The sequence below is a fragment of the Martes martes genome, assembly GCF_963455335.1.
Source record: "Martes martes genome assembly, chromosome: 3".
NCBI classification, from domain to species: domain Eukaryota; kingdom Metazoa; phylum Chordata; class Mammalia; order Carnivora; family Mustelidae; genus Martes; species Martes martes.
In genome coordinates, this window is record NC_137890.1 from 101,649,273 (window position 1) to 101,663,000 (window position 13,728).

At 33.7% G+C, this 13,728-nt stretch overlaps 1 protein-coding gene across 3 annotated transcripts in view; it reads left to right on the top strand.

Annotated features, from left to right (window-relative positions):
• Positions 1 to 13,728, top strand: part of CCNT2 (cyclin T2) — a 38,202-nt gene that overhangs the window by 14,982 nt on the left and 9,492 nt on the right. For 2 of the 3 annotated variants that reach the window (XM_080799534.1, XM_080799533.1), the window contains exons 3-6: positions 5,161 to 5,289; positions 7,034 to 7,094; positions 9,332 to 9,394; positions 12,552 to 12,597. In XM_080799534.1, coding sequence (XP_080655660.1) covers positions 5,161 to 5,289; positions 7,034 to 7,094; positions 9,332 to 9,394; positions 12,552 to 12,597 — 299 coding nt within the window. Of the gene's footprint in view, positions 1 to 5,160; positions 5,290 to 7,033; positions 7,095 to 9,331; positions 9,395 to 12,320; positions 12,432 to 12,551; positions 12,598 to 13,728 lie in introns of those variants that run through there. The other variant, XM_080799535.1, reaches the window with a different exon arrangement.

Sequence of the window (13,728 nt, forward strand, 5' to 3'; positions counted from 1 at the left end):
TTTTTGTAACAGATTTGTAATGTTAACATAGGCTCCATAAATAAATTTTTAAATGCCAGGTTACATTAAGCATTTAAATTCTTTTAAATATCATGTATTTACTCTGTGGATATCAGGGCTTATTCTCTTAATTATTACTGCTTTTCAGCAGTACTGAATACTAGTTAGTCTTTATTAGACCAGCTCTCTTTTAGATGTAATTAGAAATCCCAAATAACATCCAACCTGAAGATTTTTTTATTTCTCAGTATAAATTTTGTTATGTTGACAGTATTACACTCATGCATAATTATATGGGTAGAAAAACAACTAAAATACCAGACTGAGTTAATGACATTTTCTCTAATCCTGGGATGTCAGTTTTTTCAGTGCATCAAAATTAAGGATATGAACCACTTAAATTTGTATTGGAATTTTGATCTAATTGGTAAAGCTTAGTGATCTTTGTTTTGAACAAATCGACATTTTGACTTAATCTGTTTTCTTCTTTATTGAGAGCTGTTACCCCCTTATTATATCTAAGTTTCTACTTCCTTTTTCCTATTCTAAGACCTTTCTGGGAGTCTTATAAAGTTGTACCATTACCATTTTTCTTTAACTATAGCCTCGGGTGTGGTGTTTCCCAATTCTGAACTGTGATACCTAGAACTGTGTATTCATTAATGAAACCTTTTTTTTTTTTAAAGATTTTTTTATTTATATATTTGACAGAGAGAGAGGCAGTGAGAGAGGGAACACAAGCAGGAGGAGTTGGAGAGGGAGAAGCAGACTTCTTGCTGAGCAGACTTCTTGCTGAGCTGAATGCAGGGCTTGATCCCAGGACCCTGGGATTATGACCTGAGCTGAAGGCCAGATGCTTAACAACTGATCCACCCAGGTGCCCCATTAATGAAGCTTCCTGAAGGCACAGGAAAATAGTTATCCTAGTCTTAATGGAGGGGGTAGTTTGGGAGCAGTTAAGGAACAGGGCAGAAGTGGCTTCACCAGCCTGTAGGGCCTAAAGATGAAATGTAAGAAGAGATTAGAACAAGCCTACTGATGACATATTAGCAAATAAAAAAAAGCATTTTCTTTGCTTCTGTTAGGGAGTCTTTTGGATTAGGAAATTTTAAGTTGAAGAGTAATAAAACAGTTGTAGCTAGTTCTTAAATGTATGCACAAAATTAATTACTAAAAGAGTAAAGACCAGAATGATTCATTTGAAACTGACTGGCACACAGCCATCATCAGTGATTTAGAAATTACCCAGGCTTTTGTTAATTCAAACTGACCTTACCTCCAAATATCAAGGTTGAAGCCAGCAGTGGAGAGTGAAGAATGTCAGCAGTGAGGGCATCATGAGCAGAAAGGGGAGACAGGGGCCAGGAATGGGCAGGAGGAGAAAAGATGGAGAAGGAAGGGAGTCAGATCAAGAGGTAAGAATGGAAACATATAAAGGATTAGAAAAAGAGAAGGGGCTGAAAACAACTGGAGGGAGAAGGGACAAAAGAAATACTGGTGTATTGCAGTGACTGAAGAAATATGTGTCATCATTTTAGTGTGTCTGAATCTGCTTAGTTAGGGCTACCATGGAACCTTTAAAGAATTCAGTTTAACTGTGAAAGAAAGGAAGAAGAGGAGCAAGAAAGAAGGGGATTTTTAAAAGCATGCAAAAATCCTTTTTAAGATCAGCAGTAGCAATACACAGTTGTTTAACTTACAACATAATAATGATATTATTTGAGTCCTGTTACTCTGGGGCACTATACTAAGTGCTTTACATATATTGATTCATTGAATCCTCACCACAATTTTATAAGCAGATACTATTTCTCCCATTTTACAGATGCGGAAATTGAGCCACAAAGAATAAGTAATTTGCCTAGGCTAGTCAGATAACAGAGCCAGGATTCCACTGAGGCAGCCTGACTACTGTGCTACAGCTGGCTTCATCACCTCTACCTCCCCCTCTCCATGATTTGTATGGTATATTTCTGTAGAAATTTGTCTTGTTTTGAGAATGTAATATCCCTTTGAAATAGTTATACATCTTCTAGGCTCACAAACTCCGAACACTATTTATTTTTTTTTCTCCGAACACTATTTAAAAATCAGTTTTTATTTCCTGTAGTTAATAGTAATTTTAGAAGCTTTATTAGATAATGGAACACAAAGGTGGATAGTGCATGATCCCTGTCCCCAGTGAACTCTAATCTCAGTTTGTAGTTGTTTGCTCACTCAAACCGAGTATCTGCTCCAATATTAGTGTGAATTCTTTGACTTTGAACCAAGTTTACGTGCACTAATGAATGTTTATTGCCTTCAAAAGTATGCTCACCTTTAAAAGCCACAGACCAGTAATATAGCCATTACTTAAAACTTTTGGAATTCTTTTCCTTTCAGTAAGCCACACAACAAATCAGCCTTCTATAAAAAAAAAACTTAAGTACCTAACTTGATTATCTTCTTTAGTCATCCTTAAAATTAAAGCCTCACATGGATATTCACAAAGTATTATCTAAAAAGGTGTTTTGTTTTGTTTTGTTTTGTTTTTACAGCCCTGATGGAGTAAAATGTTTGCAGGCTATAGAGGAGGAAATGTGAATGGAGTTAGTGGATTTCACCAGGAACTTTGGAAGAGTGTTGGGTATTAGTGTTGCACTGGAAGGAGGATGAGAATTGAGCCCTATTTAGAGGGAACAGAAAGACTTCTGTGAGGAGTGTGGGTAAATAAACCAGGAATCTACCCTGAAGATCACTGATTAGCTCTCTGAACATTTAATTTTTTTTTAATTATTTGTAGAATTTTAGAACCGTTCTCTAGTACACATACTTTGTTTCCATTGAGACTATTCTGTAAGGAGAAAAGCTGTGTGGTTTGAAAGTACTTCTTGATATTGAGGCTTACAAGAAGTCTGAAGAGAATGAAGCGGTGACTGGGAATCCTAAGAGATTTTACCAAGAAGAACTCATTGAAGACTTTAGAGGTACCTTTTAGGCGAGTAAGAGAAATCCTGGATCATCTGGCAGTTAGAAAGGAAGTTTATGTATTAAGTTCAGTCTAATTTGACATTGGACTTGTGTCTGTATTGCTTCACTCTTTGGTAAATAGTTCTGGCATGTGATGGCTGGCTTAGCCATTCCCCTCTTAGACATGACTTAGGTAAAAAGTGACAGACTGTGGGAAACTGAGAGTATCTTTATAGTTTGCTGCATTTCTTACCCCGTGGTATTGGCTCTTAGATTTTTACTGTGGGATTGGGAATACTTGGAATTTAACATCGGTGCCTTTATAATTATATGTGGGATTATCCACGTATCATTCATTTGGCAAGTATATTGAACAGCAGCTGCACAATGGGAGACAACAGGAACATCAATGAATAATTCAGTCTCTATATTTAAGCTGCTTCTAGACTAGTAGAGCAGATAAAATTAATAAGCCAGAAGTTAGAATACAGTGAAAGTAAAATAATAGAGGTATGCAGCTTCCTACTGAATAAAGAAGGGCACTTCACTCTGACTCAGGAATTTTCCCTAGGATGAGGTAAGCCTTTAAATAGAAAAGGAATTAATCAAATGAAGTAGGTAGCAGGGTAGGAAATTTTCAGTATGTAGAAGAAATAACTGAGCTAGGAAATGATTCTCCATTCTCTTATACTCTCTACATTTCAGAAAACTCCCTGCCTGCATGACTGCTGTTTAGCTGGTATTAACTAATTTTAGTGTTGCTTAATTAAATCTGTTATAAAGATAACATTAGTTTATTCTAAGTTTGTGAAAACTAAGAATAATTTGCTTTTTTGAGCATTCTCAATTTTTACATCTTTTCCTTGTTTTGTAACTTTAATTCTAAAGGATGGAAATAAGTTGAAAGTCCAAGTTGAATTACTCAGTCCTTTTAAGGTAACATTACTGGTAGTTTAGAGCCAAAAGCACTTAATTTTAGGTCTGTTTTAAACATGTATACATCAGGAAGAGAATTTCTTGAAGTCATTTTTACTCCATTTATTCATCTGCAAATGCAGTTGGATTAGTGAAGGTCCCTTTCAGATCCAAAATCCAGTGGTTAAATTTCATGGCTCAGCATTATTTATAAGTTGTTTTAAAAGCTCAGAGGAAAGAGTCGTCCTTCTCGTATCAGAAACTTTCTTCTCATGTTAACTACCCAGGTCATGTAGCATGATTCATGCTTTCTCTCCTCCCCTCCCTTTTTTGGCATTGATTGTATGTAGTGATTGATGACCCCCAAGATACAGGGAGACTCAGATGTTCGTCTCTTAAAAAATAATCTGAATCTTGACATTTAGAGATCATCTTCCCATGAGAAGTTTCTTCTGTATAATCTTAGATTATTTGAATTTTGGATGTGCCTATTTTCTGAATCAGCAATTAATTTGGTTTATTACTAATTTGGGGATAAATTTTGCTCAAAATTGATGTTTCTCTGTCTTAGTGTCTTTGTAGTGCTGTGTTCTTGTAGTTCAATCCCAAGAACATGTAACTTACTAAAGCCAAAAAATATTGCTTATTTCTTGATCTCCAGTTGGTAGTGTTTCTACTTTATTGAATTATTTTACATGTTTATTCCCTGTTTTTTTAAAGCTGCTTTTAGTATTGCTGTAGTGAAGTAATACAGATACTAGGTAATAATACCACATTCAGAGTCTTCTCATTTTGCCTTGTAGATCCTTTTTCTGTCCCAAAAGTAATACTGTGTAGCTCTTAGCCACACAATGAATTGTTGATTAATCTAAAAAAAATCTGTAGAAAGTAGTGGCTGTACCTAAAAAGAAGGAAAATCTGGGTATATTTTACTACTTTCCCTTTTTTTTTTTTTTTAAAGCTGTGGCTTTATTATTTTGCTTGAGGTTTTTTTTTTCCCCTTTACCTCTACAACATGCATTAATATGATTTAAAGTTTCTTTGAGTTAGCCCAAGTAAAAGTCTTTTTCCTTTTTCCCTTTGGTATTCTATTTGCAAAACAAGTAAAGCAGGTTTTATAGACTAGGGTAATGAGTTCTATTTAATTAAAACTCGTATATCAGTCTTGTTAAAGCCCAACTCACAATTCATACGTTTAATACTACATTCCTTCTTTGCACGCCCCTCCCTTAGAAAATAGAAGGTTTTTCCAAAATTTTTTACTTCTAAATCACCAAATTTTTATCTTTTCTGCAGATAATATCACCTACTGCATTATTTTTGGCTGCAAAAGTGGAAGAACAGGCTCGAAAACTTGAACATGTTATCAAAGTAGCACATGCTTGTCTTCATCCCCTAGAGCCACTGCTGGATACTAAATGTGATGTATGTAATAATAATTCAATTGGTGTTGCCTTCCAACTGCTGTTACCATTTAGGAATGTAATACCGGCGAGTGATCTAACAAACATATTTCATGTATGTACATGAGTTTCAGTGTTGTTCTGAATCATGTCAAGGCTGTGATTCAAAGGTGGTTATAAGTGTTTGACATTTTGTTGTTTATCCTCACAGCCAACCTATGATATATGTAGAGGGTAAGTCATATCACCTCCATTGTTTGGGTCCATTTGAGACCAGAGATAAATAACTCTTAAATTGTCAACAATGAGAAAAATAATAGGAAAATCTCTGGACTTGCCTCTAGAAGAGTAAATAGTAATTTTACAGAATTGTTTCTTTGTTAATGCATATATACTAATAGTTATTTCTCCAATACTGATCCATAAAGATGCTGTTTTACCATGCTTTCATGAAAGGGTTTTTTTTTTTTCATATTTTTAATTTTCCTCAAGAGTAATGCTAGCTTCTAAACAACTTGTTCATTATCAGCATTTTAATAGACCTTGCTTGAAAGTGCCATTTTAAAATGTTATGACATCTTAAAACAGAAGGTGGAATTCTAGGCTTTTAAATTCACTTTCCCAGCTCTTGTATTATAGGTGAGTTCCTCTATCAGAAACTTTGTGACTACTGAATGACTGCCAGATTATATTAGTTTACTTTCATTTAGTTAATCTTAAAGTCCAGATTAAGTATATCTGATTTTTTTAAAGTGTATCTGAGTTTATTAATGACAAGTTTTATCTTAAATGTTGGCTTTAAGGGAATGAGATACTAATGTTACCATTCAATAATAATGAATGTGTGATTATTCAGAGATTGTTCTTGTAATTTCTATTAACTTTACAGATTCAGAGTTAATTTTGGTGAATACTTAGGGTATTGTTCAAATAATAGAAATCTGTGTTTTAAAAAATCATCTTGGTGACCTTTTCAAAATGGGACATAAAGGTGCTTTTCACTCTGAGTTTAGCCACATGACCTTACATGAATATTTACGATGTGTTGTTTTTTAATCACCTTACTCAGTTGTCATAATTTAAGAAATTTGATAATGGTAGAAATTTTTTATACTCTCTATTCCCAGAGTAATTACAATAGGGGAATGATTTGTTGAAGTAAAAGAGAAGACCCTCTATTTCCCCATGGGGGTGTGATACATTCTTTTGGTATTTTATATCTAAAATGTTTTCTTTTAACCTAGAGATTTGAGGGTTTGCTTTGATTTTATTTTGTCTTTTTTGAGGAGAGGAAGTTCAAAAAAAATAACTCATTGACTTACTCTGACCATCGAGGAATTACCACACAAAATATCTTAGAGTGAATTGGTATGTTTTTTCTTTACAGGCAGGTTTGGATTTGATGTTCTTACTTGAGTTGGTGCTTCCTGTCTTACTGTGTCTTGAAGCACAGTGCCTACATGAAGTTTTATAGTATAGGCTGGAGGGTTGTTTTCAGTTAAGCTCTACCTCCTTTCATATTATTGTTGTCTTTTTAGGGGTTTTTTAACTTGTTTTTTTACCTTGTTTACATATTCTGTATTAGAAGTGAATAAGTTTAGATTGGTTATAGAAAATGGGATTTCTCTGTCACCCTCAAATTATTTCCTTTGTGTTTCCAAACTACTCTGATTTAATGTGTCTGTTAATTTTCATGAGATTTAACTGTCCCATGATCTAGTAGTGTTTATCTTAAGCATTTTAATGTTGTTATTTTTACCTGGCAGGCTTACCTTCAACAGACTCAAGAACTGGTTTTACTTGAAACCATAATGCTACAAACCCTAGGTATGTATTTTCATCAGATACTATTTTTGTGTGTGTTCTTCAGTGTGGTGTCCTAAAAATGGAATAATTTTACCACTGAATAAAGTTTCGTTTTAAAACAAGGTTTGGGGCCAGAATAGTATTACCTGGTTATAAGGAAACCATTTTTTAAAAATTTCATTTACCATTAATTGAACAGTAAACATAGTTTTCATTGTGAAAGGCTGCATATGATTGTAATATGTACAAATACTCTGACTACAGTCAGTATTTAATGAATTTATCACATTTTTAGTGTGACACGGTGGTTATTTAAACATTGTTCATCCTTTTCTGAAAATTACATTGTCTGCAAGTTTTTTGCAATTTAAGTGATCTCTAAAGATTGTTTATTCAAATCTTTCACTTTATTGTTGAGGAACTTGAGACTTAGCATGGTTTATCTTGTGTGAAGTCATGTATTACTTCTGGAAGAACTTGGCAGTGTATTATGGGAATAACACAGGCTTTATGGAGCTCTTGGTTTAAAATCCATATGCCTTTGACTTGCTTTTTAAGCTTGGGCAAAGTCGTTTTACCTTTCATACCTTTCATTCTATATACGCAGGGTAGAGTAATAATGTCTGCCTTAACATTGTGAATTTGAAGATGAGAGATAGTGTATAAAAAACATGTACCACATAGTATGTGTGTCAGAAGTCGCTATTATTCATTATGGTAGTTATTTATTACTCCATTCCCAAACGAAAAGAAGTTTAATAATCATAGCCTCCTGTCATGACAGGCTTTTTTTTTTTTTTTCTTTTTTTTTTTAAGAAAAGTAGCTTCTTTAAAATAGATGGAACTTGTTTGATATTTTTATAGCATAAAAAGATACAAAAATAGGGGCGCCTGGGTGGCTCAGTGGGTTAAAGCCTCTGCCTTCGGCTCAGGTCGTGATCTCAGGGTCCTGGGATCGAGCCCCGCATAGGGCTCTCTGCTCAGCAGGGAGCCTGCTTCCTCCCTTTTCCCTCTGCCTGCCTCTCTGCCTACTTGTGATCTGTCTGTCAAATAAATAAATAAAATCTTAAAAAAAAAAAAGATACAAAAATAAAGGTGAGAATCTTATCTCCAAATCCAATAATTTAGCATGTTACTGCTTTATTATATGAGATTATATAAATATGAAATTTACAAAGATTTGTGTAATGAAGGTTTAAAGAAAAATTACATTAAGGGGAAGTTTGTGTAATAAAGGTTAAAAGGAAAATTATTTTAAGGGGAATTATTTTAAGTTGGAATTTATAAGATATACTTCTATGGCTTTGATTAAAGTATGATTTTGTGGGTTTAATTACAGTAGAGATATAAATAGAGATATAAATTTTAAAAATCTGGATTACCTGTTTGTCAAAATGTTACTTGTTTACTGTATGTATGATTTTGTGGGTTTAATTACAGTAGAGATATAAATAGAGATATAAATTTTAAAAATCTGGATTACCTGTTTGTCAAAATGTTACTTGTTTACTGCTCCTGAAGACACTACTGTGACCTCCACTTTTTCAAAAAAGGAAAAACCCGGCCCTCCCTAAGGGTTATTTAGACATGGAAAGCTCTTTCAGCATTTTATCTTTGGTTTTAGAACCTGATTTAAAGAATCTTGAGGCTACAAGTTCACTTGTCTTAATAACTTTATCAGAAATGTATGTAATTGATATGTATGTACATTAAGTGTATGTACATAAATAAAATGTGATTGTAAGCTAACTGGTTGAAACCCTTTCATCTAAGGCATACTAAGAAAATAAGAGGACTCTAAATCATTTAAAAGATTTTTCTCCCGCTATGGCCTAGGGATTATATTTATGAAAAATACTCTTTACATCTTCTGAAAGAGTTGTAATACATTTTTAAAAATATGTTATGTAGTTGAAGTCTTTGCTTTATGGTTGTATTTTCTGTAATTTTAGTTTGTTTTTAACGTGAGGGTAATCTCAAGCTAATCATAATTCAGAATTTTTAATAAATACCACCCCAATCTGCAAATAGCTTTGTTAACCAGTTTTCAGTAAGTGGAACATTGTTTTTAGAAGAAATTATTTCTTGTCATTGAAGGTGTGTAATGAGCATGTCAGTGATAGAAAATAACTTTGTTTTTGGATCTTTTTAATAATGAACAATAGATTATATATTTATGGTTGTGCCGATGAATGGCATTTCTCAGGCAAGTATCGTAGTGTGGTAAGTGATTGGGAAAAAAGTGCTTTTCATTTCAGGTTTTGAGATCACCATTGAACATCCACACACAGATGTGGTGAAATGTACCCAGTTAGTAAGAGGTAAGTGATCTTTGAAACTTCTAAATTAAGTGTTAATGCTTTTTATTGTCTATAATTGATTTGAATGAGTTTTATCAAAATGGGGAAATGTCATTTTGAAGCAACATCTTTTGGTGTCCTGCATCTACCTATTCATTTACTTCTGCATGTGGTTCTACCTGGCAAATTAGCATCCTTTAAACTTACAGGAGAATCTCCTTTCACTGAAAAATTGGAGGGCTTCCAAATATTAAGACGCTCTCCACCTCTCCATTAGGCTAAGCCAGTCCCATTTCATTTAATATTTAAGAAGTTGGCCATTGACACATACACACAGAAAATTTCTGGCCTATCTCAAGCTTTCATTGACTTCTAGAAAAGTTATTACAATTTAAGAATTTGGAGACCATCCTCAGATCTTTCAGATAAAAATTGTCTTAGCAGATTTGCCATTTTGGAAATACTTTCCCCGTGTTCATTTGAACAAAATTGACTTAATACATTCTTCAAAGTTCTTTAGTATTACTAAAAATAATTTCCTTTTTGTGTGTAATGGGGAAATACATAGTATGCTACAGACAGCATGTGATGTGCCTATTAAACCTTTTTAAAACAGGAGTAGGAGCTTTTTATGTTACTTGCTTTATGGCTTATAAAGTGTGTGGTATACGTTTTTCCGCTCTTGTTAATGAATCCTACATATCTGTTCTTGTATCCCTAGAAATACTCTTTACACAGTTGCATGTTTTACACTACTTCTTACTTCTACTTTCCTGTTTCCCATTTGAAGTGTTAATGTACTAAGAGCAACCACTTGGAACTTTCATTGTACCTTTTTCTATTACTTTTTGAAAATGAAATTTCGCAGTTTCATTCTTTTACCCCCAGACTTCCTTCCTTAGGTTTATTCTAAACAAAATGGGTAAGACTTTAAAGGCTTTTCTTTGTTTTTTAGTGTTTTACCTGAATATTCTCACATTTTATTCATTCTAAATTGAATTCCTATACCTGGTAGGATTTTATTATGTTAATGGCTACATTTAAAACAAACAAACCTGTTATTACAGTGTCATTATTAAGAAATGGACTTCTGGAAGTCCCATTTATATTTTATTATTCTAATAACTAGTACATGTTATGACTTGTAGAACATATTTAATTATGGTTCTTGTACTTCATGGTTATTGGAATATAATTTAGAGCACATTTTCATGCCAGAATTACAGTATAGTATAGAATTATATTAGATAACTAGTGTATGTATTTGAATTAAGGGGGGAAAAAGGCTTTAGAGTGGTTTTCCTGAAAACTTGAAAGAGTAAGCTATTTTGTGAGAATAATGAGGAGCCATGTAACTTTGCTTTAAGCCTAATGAAAAAAGATAATGAAGAAAGATATTAGGTTAAAATTCATATAGGTACCTAGTAGGAGATGAAACTGGATTTTTAGCTTAGCATCATTGTGAAATTTGAGTCCTGATCTTTAATCAGAGTTTAGTAGCTTTTGTACATGTTGCTCCATATCTAAAGCTAGAGACACCAAGTCCATTCATTTACAAAGTTGGTTAATAAGTTTTTAAAAATTCACAAAAACTACAAATTTGAATTTTTATCCAAAGCAGAATATTTAAATCTAATTTTTTGTTGTTAATGCTTAAAATGTGACCAATTCTTAAATTTTAATACAAATCTTACATATGTTTAACTTCCATTTTGTCTGACTAACATTTCAGGTAACTATAGTTTACATTTTACTCCATTTAAAAACATTCTTTTATGTTTGTTGTCTGTTTTTCTTTGTTAAAATTTTCAGCTAACAAAAGAACATTTTCCTACATTCTTCCTCTGTTGTACACTATTAATAGGTTATTGAATTTAGGTATATTCTGAGGTAAAAACTGCTATGGCAATTTAAAATTATTTTTACTTCCTTCTCTACATATTTTGATTCTTTGGGGGTATGGGGGTGGTAAATGGTTTGGTTTCTTTAAAGTTCTTCCCACCCCCCACCCCCTCTGGAGATGAGAAATTTGATATTATGCTACTTTGCTGCAGAATTGGCTAATGTCATTTTACAGGGACCTTTCATTTCTGTGATTTCTCCTTCCCTCCCCACCAGGAAAGAATGCCATACATAAGTCACACTGCCTCCAAGACATCTGATGCTTTGACACTCTTCCTTAGCACAACTCTGCTAAGCCCAAATCCCTTTTGTATACCTTATGTTCGTGATCCACATGGGGCAGCAGGGATTACAGGTGCCATGAAAAAAATAGAGGGCAAATGTGAGGCCTCTTAGAGAGGGGTGAGTTGAGGTGAACTGATCAGATCCTAGGTGAGCAGAGGGGAAAGGTACATCAATGATTATGAATGTAATTGGGGGAAAAGGGAAATTATAGCAAAGAATCCCTGTTGGGAAGAATAAGAGAGCAGATAAAGTGAGCGGGGGACTGTTTTTAATTTCAATGTCTTAAAAGCTAGTTGTTAAAAATTGCTTTTCCTTGGGGACCAGTGTTGGAGCATCCTGATTCCCTAGAATACTTAAATCTTTTTCTAAAGTTGACAATTGGATTCTGTAAGAAAAACACATGCAGTGGAGTTTTCTATATCTATGCCCTTAGGATGTTTCTAGGTTGTTTATTCCTTGTTGATGCTTAGTAGCATAAAAAACGGAGCAGTTCGTGCTCTCTTGAATTTGGGGGGTGGAGGGTTTGTTTTGTTTTCTTTTCTTTGGATGGAAGTACTTAAGCCAACTTAAATATGATGACTGAGGATTAAGTCTGGCAGGCACCTCTTTGTATTTTGTATTAGACTTCAAAATCTTTTCTTCTTCTTCTTCTTCTTTTTTTTTTTTTAAATCCAGGAGAATGCTTTATTGCAACTTTTAGCTGACTAGATGCTTAACTTAGTAACAAGTTTAGCCCTTGTAACTGGCTAGCTAAAAGCAAATCGGCTTGTTTCTCAGATCTTTGGGGGATAGCAAGAAACATTTGAGTGAATGTTGTTGAAGATTTTCAGTAGTATAGAAAATGATGGCGCTCTTGTGATATTTGTAAGTAGTAAGTAAAATTTATTTTTTGTGTACAAAACTTTGAAGTTTTTGTTGTGTTGAGAACTTTTTGATGGTAGCACAATAAAGCTGATAGTATTGTCTTCGTTTTTTTTTTCTTTTCTTACAGCAAGCAAGGATTTGGCACAGACATCCTATTTCATGGCTACCAACAGGTTGTTATCCTGACCCTCTTTGTTGCACTGTTGTAGCACACTATAGCTTCCTTTAATGCAGGGCCCCCTCAATGTGTCTCTTACCCTTGTTGCAACAGGAGACTGGACCATCTACTGTGGTGGTACCTTCCTGTCTGCTTTGCGGTGTATTGTACAAGGGACTTTTGGCACAGAGGGGTTAAATGCACATTGTGAAGTGTAGTGGTGCTTTCTGATGACATATTCTCGATTTGTGAGTGCATAAGTCTAAAATTGGTAGCCTGAATAGCAGCTAAAGATTACAAAGAGCTAAACTTAACGTAGAAATTCGAGCAACTTGGTAAGTATAAAGCTATTTCTAGTTTACAATTATAGTTAAATGACAATTTTTTAAAATTTCACATTGATCCAGTCTTAACTTTAAAATAATCATTAAAGTTTTTTTAATAAATAAAATTTATATAACTTGGGTTTTTCTTCCAGATAATACCCACTAGTTGTAAATCAGAAGTAGCCAAGTCCTGTCAGTGCCTAGATTTGACTAAGTACAATTTTTACTTTAAAAAAACTTACTTCCTTTTCAGTTTATATAAAAAATAGTGTGGGTTTGTGGTTGATAAACATTTTTCATCAATTCTGAACTGAACTGGAAGAATAATTTTTTAAAGCCTTTAATACATAATTCTGTTCTGGGTTGATTATATTAATGCTTTCAGTTTGTTTTTTAAATGGGTTGTTTGGGAGGAGGGGACCAAACTAGCATTGTGTGGTCCTTACTTTCTTGTGACACTGTTAAGTTTTATGTAAAGCTTTGGACAGGCAAATACCAATTTATTTTCTTAGGTATATGTTGTTGGGATTTAACCTCTATCCCTAGGAATTTTGAGCAACAAAAAGAAAGTACTAAATATAAAACTTCGGTTAGAAAAGGCTAGCTGTAACATGTTATATGCCCAGTTTGAGGCATATAGTAGAAGGAGAAAGGTAGCATTTTTCTAGTACTTAGCAACATTGGGCCTCGAAGCTGTTCACCAAAAGGTAAGTTTTCTCTGTAGCTTTGCTGAAAAGAAGACAGAGGTTTACATAGATAAGTGTTAGATTCTCTTTGATTTACTTGAGAATTCTGTTTATTAACCCATACCAAATGGTAGA